This window comes from Cryptotermes secundus, unplaced genomic scaffold (assembly GCF_002891405.2).
Source record: "Cryptotermes secundus unplaced genomic scaffold, Csec_1.0 scaffold541, whole genome shotgun sequence".
NCBI classification, from domain to species: domain Eukaryota; kingdom Metazoa; phylum Arthropoda; class Insecta; order Blattodea; family Kalotermitidae; genus Cryptotermes; species Cryptotermes secundus.
In genome coordinates, this window is record NW_019735467.1 from 318329 (window position 1) to 342771 (window position 24443).

A 24443-nucleotide genomic window follows, 5' to 3' on the forward strand; every position below is an offset into this window, starting at 1 on the left:
CTGTCTCCTTATAAAGGTGGTGACCAAAAATCATGTAAATAGAACAACAATTTATATTTTTAATATAATATTAAAAAAAAACCTTACACGCGTGGAATCCGCGACATCATATGATGACATTCGGCCAGCTGCCCTAACTTTTAACGACATCATATGATGACGTTCGTCCGATAAAGGTTAAGAAGTATTACACCTACACAAGCAATCCAACTATTCACTATTAATTTTAAAATCCAGTTAGATAAATTTACAGTGTCTAATTCTTTAGTAACTTCTCCAGTATACAATTTATACATGTGCAAAAAGGAAGTTTTTCAGTTTGAGCTGAGATTTTGGAAAAATTTTAAGAATCAATATGACAGTGAGAATATACTGAATGAGAGTGTAATCACAATTTATAACATTTATTTTCACAATACATTAAAGTGTAGTATTCATCACTTCTCATATGAGATCCTTATTAAATAAAAATTTTTCTTAAGTAATTTTATTTATAAGAAACCAATTCTGCTGTCATGTTCTTTTTCCACCATGAGAAGAAGGGGGTGGGGAGGAGGGATTCTGTTGATTTATTGATTTTTACTATCACTGTCAACCATTACAACTATCATGGAGAAGGTACTTCTGTGTGCTACTGTTAAAGCAAAAGCAGTTATCTGAAAATTATTAAAGTTCAAGACCAAAAACCGAAGTTCATATCAAGATATATAGGTTGGATAAAAAGTAGTGGCAACACCTCTGTAGTTCTGAAATGACTTTATTACCTGAGGTAAACACACCTACATTCCTTCAATATAACCGCACCCATGTGTAGTACCGTCTCCTAAATTTTTGGAAGGCATTGTACACCATCAGTGCGTCCACTTCTGTTGATGTCCAGCAGTGACCGCCCTACTGCATGAATAATCTCCTCTCTTGTGTTGTAACGTAACCCTCGCAGTGGTTCTTTCATTTTGGCAAAGATATCATAATCGCATGGACTCATATCAGGTGAGTATGGCGGATGCTGCAGTATCTCCCATTGCCAGTGGCGAAGGAGATCCTTGACAGTGTCAGCAGTATGAGCCCTTCCATTGTCATGAAGGATGATGGGGTTCATTGACAAGTGTCGTCGCCTTCTCCTGAATGCTGGACGAAGATGATTACGCAGAAAATTGCAATAGTAGGCAGCGTTTACTCTCTATCGTTGAGGTGCAGTGTGGCGCAGTATCACTCCATCAGTGTCATATGCCACAATGAACATCGCCTTCACATTACTCTGTGTAGGGCGCACTTTCTTTGGACAAGGAGAGCCAGGATGCGTCCATTCATGTGATTGTCGCTTCAAGTGTGGTTCGTATGAGCAAGCCCTAGTTTTGTCCAGAGTGATGATCCTTCCAAGGAAGTCATCGCCTTCCTTCTGGTACCTGTCCAAACAAGACCTGTGCAATTGCATAACGCTGCCATTGTTGCACCTCGGACATTGCATGGGGTACCCAACATGCTGAAATTTTGCGGTATCCAAGAATATCATGCAGAATGTGGAGCACGGTTTCGTGACATACGCCTATCTCAGCAGCTAACTCCCACGCAGCCCATCGACGATCGACATCCAGCAAAGAAGCAAGAAGGTGGATTGTGTGGTTGTCAACATGGGGTTTTCCTGAATGATGGCTGTCCTGAATGGCATCCTTCCCTTCACAGAACAATTTCACCCATCATGCGACTGTGTGATATGGCAAAGCAGCATCACCACTTGCTTTCTGCAGACCCTGATAACAGTTTTGTGCACTACGACCTTGTGCAACTTCAATTTTTATCCAGGAGCATTGTTCTTGTTTCGTAAACATGTTCTTAGGGCGCTTGAATTGGGCTCCTGCACTTCAAGACAATGTACAATGCAACTCAATGAAACACAGCCAGAGCCACTCACTGCACTACTTCAACCGAACTTCTGCTATCAGCTACAGACGGCGCTAGTGTCACCTGACGCACATCTTTCATGTTACAGCAGTGTTGCCACTACTTTTTATCCAACCCTTGTACTTCTCAACTTCTAGACTGACACATGCTTAACATATTTCCTTATGTCCTATGACGTGCACTGGCAGTGCATTCAATTATTGTATCAATGGCAAGTTTATTGAATGGCTGTGAAAATAAATTCATTCATAATCTGCCACCATAATTTCAACAGCTACAACCTAACTATTATGAAATGTACACGTATGAGTAGGTTACCTTCTTCATCATTCACTCGGCGAATCATCTTCACACATATTTCAGGAATCTTTGGAAATTCTGGACATTCCATACAAATATCCTTCAAGATTTTGATCACTCGTTTCCTGACACTAACGCCGGTATCCTGAAAATATTAAAATTACATTATTTTGGTGGGGAGAACTGGTACTGCTGAGAGCAAAAAGTAAAATCATTACAGAGAATGACTGTAATAAGAGTACATGGCTACAGCATACACTGAGAAAAACAAACTTTCTTGATTTATTATTAACATTTGATTTTTTAATAATAAATTATTGTATAAGCTTTAATGTTTTAACTTCAATCAATATAGAGATTATGGTCATATGGGATGTGTTGACACAAAACTTGGAGAAACGTGCTGGCCTCATCATCAGGTTGTAGGATCTCCGTTGACCTACTAGCACGAAGATGGAGGCAGCGGGTTCCTCTGAAACACTGATACCTCTGTATGAAACTACATGCATTACATCCTAGAACACTGTAATCTTAAAATTCCACCTATTTCAGAACATTCTCAGAGTGGTAAGATAAATTTTATACAGTGAAACTTTGATTCTACAATCATAAATTGTGTTTTCATAAAGTTATAAATTCTTTGCATGGTCCCAGCCGAATGCCCACAACGTTAAACTTTAATTGAGTTCATGGATCTGCATGGTTACATTTTCCATGAGCCTACACTTCATTTTTCTAGTTCTGATGACGAACTTTTACAGATTTTGTTCTATAGGTCAACATTCAGAATTTTTTACCTGAGGCAACAGACTTCCTTCCCTGCCAGCAATTGCAAATGGCTCAGTGTAAAAATATATACTGTCAGTTGGGTGATGCATAGCTACAAGCGATTTGCACATGTACCATGTGACTTCACTACACCTTAACGTGCATAAGACGATTTTTGCACATAGCCTCTGTGCACTAAGTCACCTTCAATTCTGACGTGTCTCAGAATAATGTGACAGAATAATCCATTGCTAGACAATGGCTTGGTAAACACCACCTGAAAGGCAGAATAGTGGAGCCAGAGCAGACGTCCACTGGTAGGCAAGGGCTCAGTAATCACATTCCTGCTGCAACGAACAGCAACAAATGAGTCGTTGCTAGGTAGCAAGTTGCTAGACATAGATTCCCAAGTTATGAACTGTGTGATATATGCCAATGAGACATGTCTACTTTTCAAATTACAAACTAGCAAAGCCATCACATTTCAAGGAAATTTCTGCATTGGTAGAATAAAATCTAAACAGTGGGATACTGTGCACCTTGCATGCAATTGCAGATAGCAGTGATAAAATGTTGCCTCTTGTAGCTGGAAAATGTTACTTGAAGAATGTCAGGAAACTACCTACAAAATATGAAGCTAATATAAATTCATGGATGACAAACAAAACATCTGAAAATTACATAGCAACTTGTTAAAAATCCTGTTTTTCACTGATCAGTGAGTTGCTCATCTGAAGAATACCACATTTTTCAGCAACATTAAGTACGTTTCTCTCAGATAACTATACCAGCCAGTTACAGCCTTTAGACTTGGGAATCATCCAAGTCATTACAGAAAACAGATGATTCGGAACATAGCAGCCATGACAGATGGGGGAATACTCCAACATGCTACACAAATGAGGCTGGATGTGCTGCCTGCAATGCATTTTGAAGTAAAAGTTGGTAACATCCACTACAATCAAGAACTGCTTTGTGAATTTTGCTTTCTCAGTTGACTGTATCAGCAACAATGATGACAGTGCTGTCACACTTCATGAAGACGAAAACAAATGGCAGCCAGAAAGTACATGTATCAATGTGATACTGAGAACTGAATTACTGTAAGGTGCAACAAAGTTGAAAATGAGTTTGCAGGCTAAGAGCGCAAGGAAAGAAGAAACAAAAGGTTCTCCTTGTCTCATTAAAGGAACGAAGTAACTAGGTATCTACAATATTTGCCAGGCCATTCAGGGAGATGCTGGGACTGTACCCTGAAATAGGCTACAATAATTTTCTTCCACATCCTTTCCATTCATCAGTTACAATCACCATTATGTCTTACTGATGCTATGTGCACTTGATAAAGCATTACAAACTACGCAACGAACCATATTTAAATTTACGTTTGTATTTTTAGAGTGTTCAGACATGTATACATAGGTAAGTCAATAAGTAAGTTACAAATGGATATAGAACTTAAACAAATAAAAGTTCTGATTTGAAAAAAGCTTTTATTTCTCAACATAATCTCCTTGTATATTGAGGCACTTGTCCCATCATTTCACAAGCCCCTGAAAACCAGCAGCATAAAATTCTTTGGGCTGCTGTTGGAACCAGGTGGTAATTTCCCTTTCTACAGCTTCATCGTCGGGAAGATGTTCAGTCGTAAATGCCTGCTCCTACTGTAAGATCCTCAGGAAACTTGAGGCCATTCAACGGAAGTGACCAGGGCTCCTCACCGAAGGCATGTTGCTCTTGCCTGACAACACGCATCCGAATACTGCCAACAAGACAAATGATACGCTGCGAAACTTCAAGTGGGAAGTCCTCGAACATCCTCCATATAGCTCCGAGCTTGCTCCAAGCGACTTCCATTTGTTCACCCATCTTAAACATCATTGTTTGGCTGAACATATTCTTGACAAGGAAGCTGGAGAAAGGGAAGTCACCGCCTGGTTCCAACAGCAGCGCAAAGAATTTTATGCTGCTGGTTTTCAGGGGCTTGTGAAACGATGGGACAAGTGCCTCAATGTACAAGGAGATTATGTTGAGAAATAAAAGCATTTTTCAAATCAGTACTCTTATTTGTTTTAAGTTCTATATCCATTTGTAACTTACTTATTGACTTACCCTTGTATTTTACATTATATTCCAAAGTTATTGTACGAAAACATTTTTATGTTCTATCATTCTCATTTTCCTGATTTTATATCTTCCTTGATTAATTTGTATTAGGCAGTCCCTTAATGTGTGTACCAACTGTTTAACAAATTTCTTTTTCCTGAATTCTATTCCCAAGAATTGGGGCATATGCCACGAGTAGCTGTGTAATGCATATTTTCCTTAAGTTTCAAAATTTTTCAATTTTCATTTGTAGATCTTAGGAAAATAAAGGCGTAAGAAAGTATGTGAAATGATAGGTATTCTGCGCAATAATTTCAGCTTGTACTCAGAGAAACCCAGTCTCACCACCATAATACAGGCAACATCATGAACTAAAGATAGGTAACAGATGTTTTGAAAATGTGGCACAGTTCAGATATTTGGGAACAATTACAAAAAATCAAAACCTGATTGAGAAGGAAATTAAGAGGAGATTGAACTTGGGTAATGCTTGCTACCATTCAGTCCAGAACCATTTGTCTTCTCATCTGCTGTCCAAAAACATAAACATTACAATACACAAACCTATAATTTTGTCTTTGGTTCTGAATGTGTATGAAATTTGGTCTCTGACTTTAAGGGAGGAACACAGACTAAAGGCGTCTGAGAACAGGGTGCTGAGAAGAATATTTGGACCGAAAAGAGATGAAGTGACAGGAGGTTGGAGAAAACTGCATAACGAGGAGCTTCATATCTTGTACTCTTCTCCCAAGTATAATTAGAATCATCAAGCCGAGGAGAATGAGATGGGCATGACATGTAGCACAAATGCATATAGGATATTGGTGGGAAAGCCGGAAGGAAAGAGACCATTTGTAAGACTAATATGTAGGTGGGTGCACAATATCAAAATGGATCTCAGAAGAGAGATAGGATGTGATGTTATAAATTGGTTTGATCTGGCTCAGGATAGGGACTAGTGGAGGGCTCTTGTGAACTTGGTAATGAACTTTTGGGTTCCCTAAAATGCTGGGAAGTTCTTGAGTAGCTGCAGAATTGGCAGTTTCTCAAGAAGGGCTCAGCTCCATGAGTGAATGAGTGACTCAGAGAAACTGAAGACCTTGTTAACTGTCAGAATATCGAAATTCAAGTGCAAGAGACACTGAACTTACCAATATCCTTGTTGAAAGCATGTCATAGTATTTGTCAATCAGTTCTGGTCGACTCAGAACAAACTTTCCAACAAGGTCTACCGCTGCTTCCCTTACGGATGTGGACTGGTCCAAGAACGAATGGCGAACACCTCTTTGCATATCATTTCTTCCCAAAACTGCTGGATCTGCTTCTACAACCATTGTCAAGCATTTCATTGCTTTGGTTCGGATTGCTATAGAGCTCTCTGTGAGAACAAACAGTATCTGTGGAAACGAAAATGATTCTATTAACAAATGCAAAGAGTACAAATGTTCTAATGTGAACATTATAAGAGCAAACCGCACAAAACTCTTCACTGTTGCAGTAACATTCTCAGCCACTGCATAATTTTCACATAATTTAAGTTGAGCTGGACTTGAATATCCCGCAGTTCTCACCCAGCTCATGTACTCTTCTGTGTGATGTCTTCGTTTTCTTCGTCTTCAAAATGAAGACAGCACACACACACATACCCAGCAGGCCCAGCAGTATAACACACGCAGTCACAGGAGCAAGACACAACACAAAGCACAATATACACAAGAAAGTAGGAAGAATACTCCAATAGAAGAAGATAGGTGTGACTTGCGTATTGAGATACGACATAAGGATGACAAATCCTGAACAGTTTTAATATTTTTAATATTTAAAATTTATCAATATATATGACGATTATATATTTTAGTTATTTTAGAATAAACACAACAAGGCATGCAATGAAGTAGTTCGACGTACATCAAAAAGCACCTGAAGATGGCACTTTTGTGCTGAAACATGTAGTGCAAGAGAGAAGAGTAAGGTGAATCAATATATGCACTGTAAGACGGTCAGAATAAATCATGAACATAAATCAGTGCAACAGGATGCTAAAATATAACATTCCTGCAAGTTGCTCTGTCTTTTTTCTTCTCCTGGCGTTTATTCTCCAACCGACCCCCCTGCTCCCGCCTTAGTGCTGTTCACCCTGAACAGCTCTCTGAAAAGGTTCCAGTCAAGCCAGGTATATCACCATCATCCAAAGTTTTTCTTTCCCCCCAAATGTTGGGGACAAAATTATCCCGAGTGGCCAGTTCTCCCATATTTCTGGCTCATCTAGTGCTAAAGCTGTGAGCAGGCTCCTTTCCCATTTTGGAGCAGGCCAACCCCTCCACAATGTCCAGTCCCTCACTTTCTGCAAACTGAAGGACCTCACAGCTGCTTGCTTCACAAACTCCAGTCCAAAGGCCTTCCTGTTGAACCAATCTGGTGGCCTCTTGATTTTACGATGCAGCTGTCGTCTTGTGCCTGGGTCCTGAATTCCACTTCTGCGTTCCAGTTTCGGCTGACACACCCTCCTGAATCTCTGTGTTTTCAAAGTTCTTTGTTCATCCTTGACTTCCATTTGATTCATCCTAACGATATGTACCTTGAGTCGTGTCACTCCTGTAAAGCGGGTTATCCCTTTGCCGGTAGCAGCCAATTTCTTCCAGGATCCACAATGTCCCTGGGTCCATTCCTTCAGCTTTTGGCTATGCTCCTATGCAACTTTCCACTGCTGCATCTTCCTTAGGGACCTCCTCATGCACCACCACAGACATACTTTCACCTGAGGTTCACTCTTTGCCCTCCAGACATGCCTCCATCATTTCTCGGTCGGCTTCATCTTTTTTGGCTTTCCTTCATTCCTTCTATGATTTACCTTAGATTGATGTATATCTTGGCTCCCAACCTTGTCATCATTTCTTCTCAAATGGCTTTCAGTTCTGCCTTCAGAGAACCTATCTGCCTCTCCATCATTTGTTCCATCTCCATAATGTGGTGACATAACTATGCTATGCAATCATAAATCCAATAATTTGATCATACCATTTCTGACACCAATTGTCAGGTACAAGGGTGGCTATCAACAGGGTTTGTATTGGTGAAGAGATTTTCTAACCACTTACCAGTCATTAACTACAAAAAAAAAATTACACTATTGCTGATTTCCACACTACAAATCACTCCACCCTAAGTCTTCTCAATCTACTTTCACTAGTCATTACTCGGTAGCACCTCTGCATATTGGTTATTCCTCTGGCGTGTCTCCACGGGATGTTTTCTAGTAATAAACCTTAGCTTCTGCTGTTTGCTGGTTAACACTCCATAGCTGAACCATCAAATGAACTCCTGTACAAATGACTGACGGTAGCACCGATTGTATTCAAGATAACCCCTTGGCATGGACACAATGGAAAACATTTTCTTCTGTCATCAAGAATGTGTCTTTATTGGCCTGTTATTCAGCAATGTATATATGCGAACCACTTAGAAAACATCTCTTTTGTTGTCAAGAATGTGTTTATTGGCCCATTACCTATATGTGAACAACATAAAAGCACCTCTTGCAATCCTGCTTCTATTGCTGCTTGTGCATACTTCGGGTGTTGCATAGAAATAGCTCTACATGTCACAACATTCACATTCTAACTCTACCATTATTTATCACGTGCACTTGTGGCATAAAACTTGGTGTAATTCTTGACTCAAGTTCTTCCAGCATTTAATTAACATAATAAATATTTCAGAAATTAATCCTATATTGAAGAAAGCAGTCTTCTGGGATTTGGCACCGTGTATATGTGGTGTTAACCGACGTTTCGGAGGAACCACGGTGCCAAATCCCAGAAGACTGCTTTCTTCATAGTCACCGCCGTGAAAGCCTCAAATCTTACATAATCCTATATTACTGATTAAATAGCTTACTTATTTATGTAGAATCTGGTTCTCTGTATAAAGACTTTTTTATCATAATTATATACAAGTTTTATATAAAGAAAAAGTTTCTTTATAAGAATTTTGCACAGATCCCTATTTAATACAACAAAACTTCCTTACATAGATTCATTCATTTTGCTGCAGGATGGACCAAAATTGTAAGTATGTATGCAAGCAAGCAAGCACATATGCACACACTCAACTCAGTAGGATCTACAGCAGAGTTTCCTTTACGGAAGCTTGTAAGGTGTAGGCATTATTTATTTCAGACATTAATCTTTCAAGTACAGTAGTTAACTGTATCACCTACTTTAAGTGTTAAAACTTTTGCATTTTTCACACAAGATTGTATTCATATTGTCACGTGTATGAGTGACTACAGATAGGATTTGGATTGGTAATTGGACTTACTGACCACTTGAAGTTAGTGTCTACAAGAAATTACGCCACTACTGCTCATTCAGACACTCCACAGTTCACTATAGCATATATTAACCCTTCAGTGCCGGGCTCAGTACACTGCATGCCAGCGCCTTCTGTCACGTCGCCGGAGTCAGTATGGGGCACGCATATTGTGGCATTAAGTTTCAGCTCGTATTTTGAACCATTTTTTTTCATGTAAAGTAATTCTTTTGGAATGAAATTAAAGAGGAAATTTCAGGCTATCATTTTGTATATTCATTGTCCCACTTTGAACTTCCCATGGGAGTTGTACTACATTTGATTCTTTTAAAGAGTTCTCTATTTCAACACTTGGTGCGCTTGTTACTATACAAACCTACGTTTGCCTACAGGAATTCTTATGAACTAAATATGTTAGATCGATACTGTGTGCTATCCTCCATGCTGATCAAATGAAAATTTGATTCTCTTGAGGCATATTCTGAACTGTGCTGCTTTAACATTGGTATTTGTAACTACCAGAAGATATGTGGAGAATCTACAACTTTGAGACATGACGTTGACTCTAAGAGGTGTGCTATAATTGCTACTATAAAGAGTTCACTATATGAATGGTACTACTGTAATTCCCCTTTGTTCTATAAATATGCATCATGCAGTGTGGTTAGCTGAGGCTAGAAGGAACAAATTGGCCAGCTGTGTTGTGTCATGAACAGTGGAGAATATATCTAATGCAAACCGAATCAGAACAAAAGTTTTACCATATTTGGAATTAGACACTGAAAATGGATGTTTGTCCTCTTCTCAATTCTTTGGTAAATGACAGATCGAGAAAAGCACTAACATCCACAGGGAGAATATGCAAAACTACAAGGGACAAAAAGAAAATTTCTGAAGGTGATAACATCTAGGAATAACACAAGGAAAAGGACAGATCAATTGTCAATCAGGATTCAGTTAACACTTGAAGGACTGGCCGCATGATATCATGCTTTACACTTTTAAACGTGACAGACCGGTCTCATGATATCATGATTTTAGGATACGTTAGGTTGCAACACACTATACCTTGCTCTCTTGCCATGCAGCTGCATGACTACTGGGTAATAAGACTCCGGAATGTTTGCTTAGTATTCAGTAACATGATCTCACTGTTATCTTAACCCATTCCAAAGGAATTGTCGGTCTTGGGTTTCCCCATGCACTTAGACCAACTGTTGGTCCATTGTGCGACCCTCTATGATATTCTACCAGTCTCTATTCCCTACCGGTACTGGTGCGTGCCATCAGTCCCGACTCAGCCAGCGAGTTCGGCCTCTACAGGCTCAGTGGTATCTCGATGCTTCCCCCATCTACCAGAGGCGTTAGAGACTACTGTTGGGCAGGAAATGTCCTGAATTTGGCTCAGTGGTCCCCTTGGGACATGAGGTTCTTTTACGTGCCGTAAAGCTACGAAACGGGACCCATGGCTTAAAGTCCCTCCAGGAGCACTTGTTCCCTGAATTTTTCCGCCCTTAAAAATTCCACGACCTCTGCCGGGTTTGAACCTGCACACCTTGAGTCACGAGGTGGGAACATTACCCCTAGACTACGGAGGCCGCTTAACAGCCAGCAAGTTAGTAGTGGAATATGGATCAAGGATGAATTCTTCTCCGAAGAGCTAGCTTACGTGCCTCGTGAGACATGTAGCGGTGGTGACTCAGAAAGTGGCAGTGACAGGGGACAATAAAGAATTGTGGCCACAGACAGTAAAAGTGACAGTAGCTCCAACGAAAATGGTAGTAAGATTGTGGAGACAGCAAAAAATCTAAAAAAAAAAAAAATTAAACCCTGATTCAAAATTGAAACACAAAGCATTTCTCATGAATGTGTCAAAGGCCTTGGCTACAGACCAGATGGTGGTGGCGGAACCAGAGTCAGAAACAGGCTTAGTGCGACCAGACCCCTCAACTCCCACCCCATGCAGGCCTCATGTGGACTCCCCAGGGCAACTCTCAGGTGATATGCAGAAACATACCCTCGTGAAAATTGTGAAGAGTGAACATTCCAAGAGGAAGCATCGTTCTAGGCAATGCCGTGTTTGCACAGTTCACAAAAAAGGAGTATGACTGTCTACATTGCAAGTTCTGTGTAACGGCACTTCACAAAGGGGAATGTTTCCAGAAATATCACAGTCTCAAGCACTTCTAGGAGCATTGGTACGTGTTCTCAAAAAATTTTAGTTCATAAAATTAATTAGGAGACTTTATATTAATTTTTAAAGTGAACAGTGCACAAGTTAGGATAGTAGGTTTAATAATGCCGGTCCCCAGGGTGATTTAAGTATTCAAATCGGCGGTGTGTGATGTGTTAATTGGGGGACTCTATGTGAAATATGCTAATGCTGTAGAACATAAGTGCCAGGTTGACATTCGTCAGACAAAACAGTGTCCCATCTAAGAGAAAAAAATTTTATAACCAAGACTCCACCAACTGCAAAGAAATCAAAACCACAGAAATGGTGTGTTGTGTGTCAAAAACTGTGTACTGGTGGTACATGCGTGACGTGGGACTCTGTATGGAATGTTTTCATGACTAACAGACACAGCTGAACTTCTAAGGTAATATGATTCTATCATTCCTCATTTTTATAGGCTTACTGTGCCAAAAAAATTATTTTAAAGCAGTGTGCATCAATACACTGATTCTATATTCATTTCTGAATGTAGTGTGAAAATTAGAAAAAGAAAACTCCAGTTTCTACCAATTTATTACACTATATGTGAAATGTTGGACTCCTCAATCTAAATATTTAAATACCCTCCGGCATAGGAGTTGAGTAGAAATTTAAAGGCCTGCCGGCGGTGAAGGGTTAATCCTTCTCAGTCTGCCATGTCTTCAGCAGTCACTGCCTGGTAACAGCTTCCAATGGCGGATGTTCCCCTTATTCTGGGTTCCTGAACTACCGCCTTGTTTTTTTAATCCTCATGGAGGGCCTCATAAAATGTCTCCTTGCTTCCCAGGCAGAGCTACTGTTTCAGGCCTCAGTTCTATATGCCCTTGTTGCATTCCGAGTCCTTCTGTCACCTCTTCTCAACCCTCAGTCCCTTTATGACTGCGTCCCTTATGCCGTGCAGGAACTGCATGGTATATCATCCATTTGCAGGCAGCAGCCAACTTCTTCAAAGACCCACCATTGCCCTGGGTCTATTTCTTTGGCTGTCACTGGCGCCCTATGGCTAAACACCAGTCCCCAGATTGGTCCTCCAGTGTTATGATAGTTTCCACTGTGGCATTTTTCTTAGGGACGTCCTGCTGCTCAACTGCAGCCCCCAACTTGTCTCAACTGGCCTCCAAAAGGGTGGTGTCAATTTTCAGGAGTGCTTGGCCAGCTCATATTTCTTTCTTTGGGTGTTTTTGGCTGGCTTCAATTATTCTTTCAGGTGACCTCTTTGATTTTTATTTTGGCCAGCAGGTGTGTCATCATTTGTTCCATCTCCACAGTGTCACAACATAGCTTCTTCCTGTGGTCTCCAATCCAACCACTTCTGAAACCATCTGTCACAATTTTATGGAATGACTACAGATGGGGTTTAGATTAGTAATTAGATTTATTGACCATTTATAGAGTGTAACCACAACTAACTATAGTGCTGTTGCTAATTCACACACTGCAGTTCACTACAACATGTACTAAGTCTTCTCATTCTGCTGTCTTCACCAGTTGTTGCCACGTAAGGGCTTCCAACTGCCAATGTTCCCTTACTCTGCGTTCCCAAACTATTCCCATGCCTTACCTACTAGCTGCTAACAACAACAGATCGAAACGACTGAACTGCAGTTCTCTGACTAACTCATCAACCTCTTCACTTCATTGCACTGCACTGCACTCACTAACTACTCCAACTTGGTCGGTCAAGTAGTACAGCCCCAAAGAGGACCCACAGAAAACACGACTTCCAATAGTACTTCCACTGGTGTGGGCAAGCTGCTTCCTAGAAATGGCTCCAGGTTGTTGCATATTTTCAGAGCTGTTGCCTTGTTGTTTGTTTTGCTGCCATTGCCTAGCAATGGGTCCATATACCATAATATGTTTAAAGTGATTCTTGGAATAGACAGTAACTGTTTCCATGAACTGCATTAACTAACTGTTCTTGTTAACTGTAGTGCACATAATACTGATAAGATAAATAAAGAACTACTCACTCAGATCACCAGGCACAACCACAACCAGTAACCATATGAGAATTCTCCAAGTGCCTTTAAAATACAGGGAGATCATTCGAAAGCATGCAGCAAACCATTCAGCCACTCTGTCAGAAGAGAGATGAGCTCCTAATATCTACTCTTCGCCATGTGTTTAGGGTCACAGTGCAATTATTAAGTTCACAGATGAACAAATCACAAACAGAACCCACCAAGATCACAGAAGATGCAGAAAACGGTCCCTGTTGTTATGAGTGCATTCATTACACCTTCACAAAACGGTCACACACACACTGAAGTTCATCTTCAGAACCAGATCAGACTTGAAACTAACTCTGAACCCTTGTCTCATATGCACTATGTCTAAAGGAATTTCTACTGGGGCATTCCAGCTTGGTACCAATTTAATCCAATTTCTCTTCCATGAGCACTCAGTGTCTTGAGTTGGTACCTTTAATTTTTTCAATAATGACCCTGTCTGTAGTTTATTCAAGACCGAGAGAAAATCTTTTTCATTCAGAACTGCAATGCCCGGAAGCTTATTAAATTACTTACTCGTCTTACACCACTTTTCACACAATTATCTTACATGAACACTCGTTGCTACAATGTGTAAATCTACCATGGCAATTCAACACAGGAAACAACATGATTGAATCATGACTGCTAATGACAAAGGTCAAATACATTAAGAGTAGCAACAAGAGATTCAGAATTTATAAGTGACCATGCACATAATGCATGCACTTGCTTAATGCCAGCATTTTAGTAATTTATTGGGTTGCTACTGGAGAGAACTTGCTTGATACCAGCTGTTCAGTGACCTAATGGGTTGATATGGAGACATTTTAAAATCATCTAGACTACTGATTTGTCAATCATTTCATGAGTTCAAATATGGGTGAACTAGCATGATGTGGGTACCATGTGGAACTTCCCTTGAATGGCTGAATGATTTGCAGCAGCCCTTCAAGTAGCCTCCCTGTATAACTTTACTGACCTGCTGAAGATACCTATCAAAACTTTGTGAGAAAGGCCTCTTGGACGCCAAGTATCGTGAAATAAGTTCTGCACTTTCATAATCAATGTAAGTTTGCAGAACTTGAGTTCTGTTTCCTGCACCAACACTGTCCTGAAATGGCCGAATCTTGCTCACAAGGAACTGTTTTCGAATTTCTATCAACCTGTATAGTGAGGCATTCTTATGTTCATTACTTTGCCATGGCACTTTATTATCTTCATCGTCATCAAGTTCTGAACATCCTGAACTTTCCTCTGCACTGCTTTCATCTGAAATGTAAACACCAAATTTGACTAAGATACAAGATAAGATATGTTCACTATGAAAACTGTGTAATGTCAAAAACATTCATTGCATGTTTAAGTTGATTTACAATATGTTTATTGTTATTTGTGAATCTTGTATGTTGCGTATTTCTATTTTGGCACTGTACTGATACAGGGGAAAAACAAGCAATGATATACAAGGGAGAGTCCGTAAACAGGTTACTAATATATTGTCGCGCATTGGGCGTATAACACGACAAATAACTTCACCAGGTATTTGATGTAGTGAATTTTATTTCACATTCGCACTTACAATCACCCAAATTACAGATTTACGCTTACTGCTATCTGCAGTATCACAAATACTATACTCCAAATGCCAGAATACAACTGACTGGTTGCTGGCTAACTCGGAACTAACTCGGAGGTAGCTCGAGGACTGACTCGTAGGTAGCTCCAGGACTATCTGACTGACTGACTCAGTACAACTAACTGGGAATAGCCTTCGCTGCTCCTTATGTAGCCTTGATCAGACAATACGGAAAACGGCCACGTAATAGGCACCCTTGTTGCCTGGCGCTGTGTTGCTAGCAACGCTAGCGGTAGTAACCGCTGTTACTACCGTAACAATCCTGTTGCGTCACCGTTACGTTACCGTGCGGAGGAGTGGGAGGGGAGCGCTGACTCACCCGCTGCGTCACTGCCGGTGGGGGGGGGTTCTCCTTTGCGCAACATGTCACAATATATAAAATATAAAACGTGTAATATTGAGACTTGGAAAAAACATTTATTTCTCGACATATCCTCCAGTGACATTGCTACACTTGTCCCATTGCTCTACCAATGAGATGAGACCCACAGCACAGAAGTTTTTGACTGCTGTCTCAGTCACTTCCACATCTCCATTTCAAAACTTTTCATCATCAGTGAAACATTTGCTACCAACATGATTTTTTAGCAGATCAAACTGAAGGAAGTCATTAGGGGCCAGGTCAGGGCTGTAAGGCGGATGTTGAAGAAGCTCCCACCATATTCCCTGAATTCTCTCCTGGGTTGCTCAGGCTGTATGGGGTCTGGCATTGTCATTATGAAGCAGTGCCCCTCTTGCCAGTTGGCCTGGACGTTTTCTGTGAACTGCATCCCGACACTTCAATAGAACTTCACAGTACAATGCAGAACTCACATTTTCACCATGCTTCTGGAAATGGGCTAACAGTAGTCCTTGAGACTCCCATTACATGGGAAGCATAACCTTCCCAGCTGATGGTGTAACCTTAAGCTTTATGGTTGAAGGTGAACTGGGATGTTTCCATTGCATTGAAGCACACTTTGATTTGGTAGTGATGCACCCATGATTCGTCCCCAGTAACAATCCTGTTAAGCATCACTTCTCCTCCATCAGCATACCATGAGAGACATGGCAAGGGCAGACCCATTCAGTTAATTTCTTCTCAATTCCCGAGTGTCTGGGCATCCACTGTGAGCACACTTTCCGAAACTACAAATGATCATGCACTATCCTGTATGCTAAACCACGGGAACACCCCAGTGCAGAATCTACAATGTCTATCATTATCCTTCTGTCAGGTCAAATCATCTCTTCCACCCAATGCACAGTTGCTTCTGACATAATCTCAACAGGGCAACCTGGTCAGGCATCATCTACAACTTTCAAACGTTCTTGAGAGAATTTTTCAACCCATCTGTGAACAGCTTTATGTAACAAACACTTCTCACCATAAACAGGAAATATTTCTTTATGAATCTCCTTTGCACTGAGTCCTTCTGCCCATAAAAAACGCACACTGGAACACTGCTCCTCAGCAGCATCCTCCTCAACCATGGTCGCCATTTTGACTACTGAAATCAGCCTCTGAACGCACATGCACATCTGCTACCTAGGCTGTCATGAAGCTGGACTGTGCTGCTGCTTAGTGATACACATAGAAAACCTATTACGTCTGTTACAACAGTTTTACTTCCATTTGTGACCTATTTACTGACTCTTCCTCACAGATAAACATTGAATGGGTCTGACAAAAACCACATGAAGCACGAATATTACACCCTAATTCTTGTACCCCAAGTGCAGTACTGGTCAACCTCGGGAGCAACAGCAACTAGTTAACATAAGAATGGTTGATTCATTGACCAATATGCAGATCACTTGCTAACCAGCCAGTCCCTTCTTTCTACAGCTTGTGGAAGTCCTGGTGTGATGCAAGACTGTTAACTGAAATGCAACTCTTGATGAAAATCAAAGTTCATGCCAGATTGATTGTTTGCTGTGCTCAGAAGTTATATATGAGCACCAATTAGAATTAGATTGAATCTCCATTTCAAAACATTTAAACCATGCAGAGCAAGATACAATAAAAAGTGTGCGTATAATTTACATAGAACTCCATGCCAAAAACCTACCAAATTTGGAGCCCAACAAGCAAAATTATATATTACAATATTTCCAGCATAAGATTGGAAAGTGCTTCTCCACCATCAGGAGGCGCAAAGTGACTAACCTTTCCGTTTCTTTCTCATCTTTTTCTTTCTTAGGAGTAGTTTGCTGGGAGAAAGTTTTCCTCCACTGGACGGACGTCTTTTCTCAGCATCAGCATCCCAGTACCACTGAGCTAGATAGAAATGTCTGGCATATGTCAGTGCTTGATCATTTTGCCCATTAACAGCTAGATAGTCCAGTAACACCCGTTGCAAGAATTGCGTACGTTCTTCTTCATAGTCAAGCTCTTCAAGTCCTCTGTCCTAAAATTCAACATATAATGCTGAAAGTTTGCAGATACACAAACATAAAGTTTCATATAAATGCCGTATTACTTTGAACATAAGACATCCTCAAATTTAATATTAATCCAGTTTATGAAGGTGTGATTTAGGAAGGAAAATTAGAAAGGTGCATATTCCTTGAATTTAAGATGCACCTCAATTTTTCAAAGAGAAAAGAAACGTGTTAAATGTGTCATATTCAAAGTAATACAGTATCATATTGCTCAATGTCTCAGGTATAATCGATATGAATAATATTTTGGAAGTTGTTTCAATCACCTAACACCAGAACCACGGAACATAAATGCAACACAAAAATGAAAGAAATATACTAGTGTAAACTAGCAAGAAAAAGGCACACCCAAACCTAGATATGAGTGTAACATGGTTCCTTCACTAAGGGTAAGTGACCAAACAGATAAAACAACCACAACTGCCATAATAACCATAACCATTCCTGTGTCACCCCAGTGATCTATGGGTTAGCTTAGTGACCTAATACTGAAATGTCCTGGATTTGACCCCAACCTTCAGCAAAAAAAAAAAAAAAAAAGTCACTTTGAACATGGGAATACAGCCAACCCCTGAAATGTCATGAATACTAAATATACCTACACTGGAAAATTTTAACAAAATATTCATATACTGAACCAACCACTGTCACAAACCTTTTCAGATCCATAAGAAGTTCATACCAGGGTCCTTGAAAGATAAACTGTAACAAACTCTAGTTGGTTGGGTGTGTGTGTGCATGTGCATGCACACACACTGTTCTTCTGTATTTGCACATGTGCATGAGTGCATGTCTCCATATTTATTCATGGCTCATTTAACAGTGGCATCAGCAGTAATGTCAAATAATAGGATGATGAATGAAAACTGAACTGCAAAGAATTTGGCACGCAGAAGTTGTGGCCCAATTTGAGTCACTATCCTAGCATTCACACAGAGGAACTGCAGAAAACTACAAAACGCCTTACACAGGATAACTGCTGTCACATCCAAGATTCAAAACAAGCATCTCTTGAATACACATCAGGAGCATTAATGTTCTATCCAGGGCATATGTGTGTGAATATACAGTGGTCTAAATAAAACACAACACAGTATTGCCCACGTGCTTAATTAATTAAGCAATATGCCATCAAGGCATATGGAAGAGAGAAAGTATAGCTCCATGATTCTTGACAAGGCAAGTGGTGAGCTCCATGCCCCTAATGGCTTTATCCCTGCAGAAGCTGCACCCCCCTCACTGGATAGGATGCTGGGTGGGCCCCAGAACCAGTTTGGACACTATGGAGAAGAGAAACATCTTTCCCCTGCCAGGGATCAAACCCTGGTCGTCCAGCTTGTAGCCTGGCATTATATGAAGGGTGTTCTGTATATAATGCCTCCTATTTCTTGTGTTAATATGTAATATCTGAGCTGGATGTTGGTGGTGTTGTAGTAAACGTTGAACCTTCCTGCCAATGTACTGTTAGTTTGGTTGTCATGTGACAGATAGTGACAGAAGAGCAGTCTATCAAAATGGCATCTGATATAGAAGTGCATAAGAAACAGAGATGTGTCACTGAATTTCTCACTGCCAAACAAATTGCACCCATTGACATCCATCGACACTAGCTAAAGGTGTACGGAGACAATACAGTAAATGTCAGCATAGTGAGGCGGTGGGTAGTGCGTTTCAACAGTGGCGAAAGTGAAGTGCATGAGAAACCACGCCCTGGGCGTCCCTGCTCAGCTGTCACCCCTCACAATGAACATCACCTTGATCAGCTCATCTATACAGATTGGCGGATAACGACCAGGGAAGTGTGTGCACGGCTTAATATCAGCTGTAATGCATTGGAAACAATGTTGGGGAAGCTGGATTATCGCAAAGTTTGTTCCAGGTGGGTCCCGCGAATGCTTACACAGGACCATAAAACACATTGAATAGAAGTCTGTCAGGATCTGTTGCACTAGTTTGAGGCTGAAGGTGGCAAATTTCTGGACAGCATCATCACCGGGGATGAGACGTGGTGTCACCACTACGAGTCAGAATCCAAAAAACAATCCATGAAGTGTCGACATCCAGATTCCCCAAGAAAAAAGAAGTTCAAGACACAGCCATCGGCAGGGAAAGTGATGTGCACGGTCTTTTGGAATAGGCGGGGTGTGATTTTGTTGGATTTCCTGGACCCTGGTGAGACTGTCAATTCTGAATGCTACAAGATGACACTGACTAAGCTGAAAGCCCGCATTTCCCGAGTCCGACCAGAGAAGCAGACAACCTTTCACTTGCAACACGATAAAGCTAGACCCCATACCAGTTTGGCGACCACCGCACACATTCCAAAGTTTGGCTGGACTGTCCTACCACATCCACCTTATAGCCCCGATTTAGCACCTTCCATCTCTTTAGGCCTATGAAAGATGGATTATGTGGGCAACATTTTCCAGACAACGATGCTGTCACTGCAGCTGTAAGAAAGTGGGTAGCCTCTGCTGGCGCAGACTTTTACAGGCATGGCATACAGGCTCTTCTTCACCACTGGCAAAAGTGCATAATGGATGGTGGTATTTATGTGGAAAAATAACTGTAAGTAGCTGAAATTTTGCTCTATTTAACTCTATGCTTTCTGTATCTGCTGTAGTTTTCATTAAAGAAAATAGGAGGCATTATATACGGAACGCTCCTCGTATGTCTGAGCTATCCCTGATCGAATCTAAATGTAAAACTGATATAATAAAGTATTTATTAGTGAAGATAAAAAGATGCATATGTGCCAGCAAAATATCATATCTACGAGGGTGAGTCAAATGAAACCTTAAATTTGTAATAAAAATCGAAATTTCATGCCATTATCCTGTAAGTTGGTAAGCGTGCTACAAACAGCATGCAGAATGGCCTGTAGGTTGCAGCATAGTGAAGATTCATGAACACTGTCACAGCACCAGTATAAGATGGCTGCCCCATTTGAGACTTGCACCAGGGAAGAACAGCGTTCTGTTATTCAGTTTTTGTGTAGTGAAGGTGTGAAACCTATTGAAATTTATGGAAAAATGAAGTTGCAGTATGGTGATGCATGTTTGTCACATCAGCAAGTGTACAAATGGAGTAGAAAGTTTGCAAATGGTGTGATTTCAGTGGAAGATGCTCCTCATCCGGGTCAGGCACATCAAGTTGTGACTCCAGAGAACACTGCAGCAGTTGAAGCCATAGTGAGGGAAGACCGTCGAGTGACATTAAATGAAACTGCAGCAAGTTTAAACATTAGTCATGGTTCAGCACACCACATTGTGCAAAATGTGCTCCAGTTTCACAAAGTGTCTGCAAGATGGGTGCCACAGCAGCTGACTCCTGAATTGAAAGACTGACATATTGATGCTTGTGAAGAACTTCTGCGGGCGCTTTGAACAAGGTGATGACTTCCTTGCAAGAATCGTTACTAGGGATGAAATCTGGGTTCACTTCCACCAACCAGAAACGAACAGAGCGAGCAAGGAATGGCGCCATTCCTCATCTCCAAAACGGAAGAAGTTTTGAACACAACCATCAGCAGGGAAGGTTATGCTGACTCTCTTTTGGGACGAAAAAGGCATCATCTTGGAGCACTACACACCTTGAGGGACCACTGTCACCAGTGCATCATACTCAGATCTCCTAAAAAAATCATCTTCGGCCTGCAATCAAATCAAAGCGACGTGGATTGCTGTCCACAGGTATCCTTTTACAACATGACAATGCAAGGCCCCATACTGCCTGTACAATAGTTGCGACCATCAATGACCTGCATTTTGAGTGTCTTCCTCATCCGGCATACTCACCAGACCTTGCCCCAAGTGATTTCCATATGTTTGGACCACTCAAAGCAATGGGAGGAAAGACGTTCCGTTCTGATGAAGAGGTACACCACGCGGTGCATGAGTGGTCACGCAGACTACTAAAAGAATTTTTTCTAAAGGAATTCATGCACTTTATAAGCGCTGGAGGACTTGCATTGAGCGTGGGGGAGATTATGTTGAAAAGTGATACAGCTTTGTATCACTTGTGCACAAGAAATACTCAAAAAAATATTTAAGTTTTTCATTTGACTCACCTACGTACATATACCCAACAAAAAATTTGTTACTTCAACTTATCTGTGGAAGACCTAACAATTTCACCCATAAAGAATGTTACCATATAAGCACATAATCTATTTAATATTACTTGATTTAATCATGAATTAAATGATTCCTTACTATCAAATGACATTTCCTTGTCACTTTGAATGAGACATTGTTAATTTTTTTAAATCACAAAACCACAAAACTGAACACGCATTACAAAACATAACATGAAAAACATTGCTTGAATGTCTGTAACATGAACATCAGATGTAAGTCATTCTAATGGTTCAGCTCAGTGGCTACTGCTGGATATTCTCCACTTGCATCTTTCTCTGTGACATCTTATTACATCACATTCTCATTCTCCTGATTTATGACACGGTGCCCTCGCAACTTTCCTTTGGACAAATTCCTTCCTTCTAGCACTCTGGGAAAGGGACATTAGGTACATACATTTGCTCTGGACAATCTCAACTTCCCAGGTGTCTGGTGTGACAACATGCAAAATCTCTTCTGGTCTCAGTGCTAATGTGGTGTGAACTGCAGTTTTCATAATATGTTCTGGACTTCTGTTGGTTGGACATTTCACGACCTGTGGGCTTTTGTCACATGGCTGGATGATGGTACTGGTAAGGTTGTGTTCATTTATTTTATTACATGCAGCACTGTCTTCTTTATAATGTCTTGTATGCACACATATACAGTTGTACTGTCTATGTTGAGCTGTCTTCTGCTTGGACATGATGCATTCAACTATACTTGTGTGTGTGTGTGTGTCTTGAGGCCAGTAACGCTTGTGTAGCACAAGGCTGACCTGTTTCTTTTTGTTGTGGTACATACTGTATATTCAGCAAATGCCTCAGTCATAGATCTAGCTGGTGATAAACAAGCCACTCACAAAGTAATTCTGTATTTCTTGCCTGAGTTTTCATGATAGATTCTATATATCCATTTTGATTACTTGGCTCTCATGTCATCATTTGTCATGAACACAACTTTGTTTCCCATTTGTGATTATTTCACATATTTATCTTTAGGCACATACTTCAAGTGTGTTCGTTATTTAATTATTGTTATTTATTAAATATATTACTTATACTTCTATCTCATTCTATTTTAAACCTGTAGTTTGAGACTTCCCAATCCCTGTGCAAGTAGTCAAGGGCAATGATAACTAAGCTGTGAATCTGCCTTGTATTCTAGGCCTTCATTTAAACATCGTGCCCATGTGGAGAACATTTGTGAATTACCAACCAGAAACAGAGATGGTCAAGTTGTCCATTTATTATGTTGGTTAAATAAACAGAGCCCCATTTTCAGACAAACTCATTTTTAAGAAATTAATCAATTCAATTACCACTTTCTTATCTGCAGTATTGCTATCTTCTAACTCCTTCTGCTCTTCTGCCTTGATCTCACTGATTATCTGATCAATGGTGTTCAACTTCTGTTGAGACAAAACAGCATCCTTCCTCAGCCTTGCAGCTACTACCCCAAGATAGTCCAGGGAAGCCACTCGCAGTGACATGTCTATGCCTTTATTCACAAAGTTGCTAACCTGAAACAAGTGGCACAAAGAGATCATTCATTCATTCATTCAATCAATTTTCTTTGTGTTTAAGCAACAGTTAACTATTTCTCTTGAAGAACAAGAATGTACAACATATCAATAACTATATCTAGTGTTCCATGATGTATTGGGAGAACTTAAGAAGTGTTCTACAGGTCACTTTGAGCACATATTCAATAAACTGTAGGCTGATTTAACAATGTTACTGAGTTAAGTACTACTGAAGCAAGCTGGAACTGCTGTAAGTTTACCAAACTTCTACTTCTGCACTGTTTAGGCTAGTGTTGCCGTGTTGTTCTGCAGTGCAACTGTAGTAAAAATGAGTAACACATCTGTGAATGAAGGCTACATAGATATGCATTTCATATATGGTACCTGCATGGAAATGGCAGGACTGGTATGGCAAAATAATGGCAACAATATCCATTTTGCAGAATTCCACATCTACAACATTCAAGAATGTATACACTGAATGTTGAGGGAGACTGGTTCATTCCCATTAGTGGTGTGGAAATGATGGTGTTCTGGCAGCAGTGGAGTGAAACCCAAAAATACATAAAATTTCCAAGATGACTGGTTTTGTCCATATCACCTCCAAAGAGTAAAACACCTGTTACCAGATCACACCATCTGTGAATGACTTTCTGAATGGCTGCAACCTTGGCTACAAATCCATCATGACAGTCTGTTCAGGGATGAGGCTCTATATCCCCAGGATGGTATTACAACCAGAAGGAATTCACACATGAGGAAGGAGAATGTAATTTTCAACACTGATATCCAGTTAACATGTGATGTGGAGAATTAGGCAACAACCAGAATAGACCTCACATTATCAAGGGATGTCTAGCAGCCCTGTATTATGGAATTCACTGAAAAATGAATTACTGCTGCACTGAAAGCATGTCTCTTGCAAAATGATGGAACACCTCCACATTTTGGCATAGCAGTAAACAAACTCTTGAACCAAGATAATGAAGATGGTGGTGGATTACAGACTTGGACTTCTCAGTCTCCCAACTTAAACTTATCAGACTTCTTTCTGTGGCGCTGGATCATGTTGAGAGTTTATCATGGTGGTAAACCAGTAACAAGGTGTCAAGTTAGTAGAAGCCACATATGAAGCCGCCACTGTTAT

The 24443-nt window shown here is 40.5% G+C and overlaps 1 protein-coding gene across 3 annotated transcripts in view; it reads right to left on the reverse strand.

The window, feature by feature from the left end:
* The window catches only part of LOC111869334 (nipped-B-like protein A), a 238205-nt gene that overhangs the window by 76386 nt on the left and 137376 nt on the right, over positions 1-24443 (reverse strand). For all 3 annotated transcript variants that reach the window (XM_023860790.2, XM_023860789.2, XM_023860788.2), the window contains 5 exons: positions 23093-23293; positions 17379-17619; positions 14573-14862; positions 6228-6473; positions 2221-2347 (listed from right to left, as the gene is read on the reverse strand). In XM_023860790.2, the coding sequence (XP_023716558.1) occupies positions 2221-2347; positions 6228-6473; positions 14573-14862; positions 17379-17619; positions 23093-23293 (1105 nt within the window). The remainder of the gene's footprint in view (positions 1-2220; positions 2348-6227; positions 6474-14572; positions 14863-17378; positions 17620-23092; positions 23294-24443) is intronic.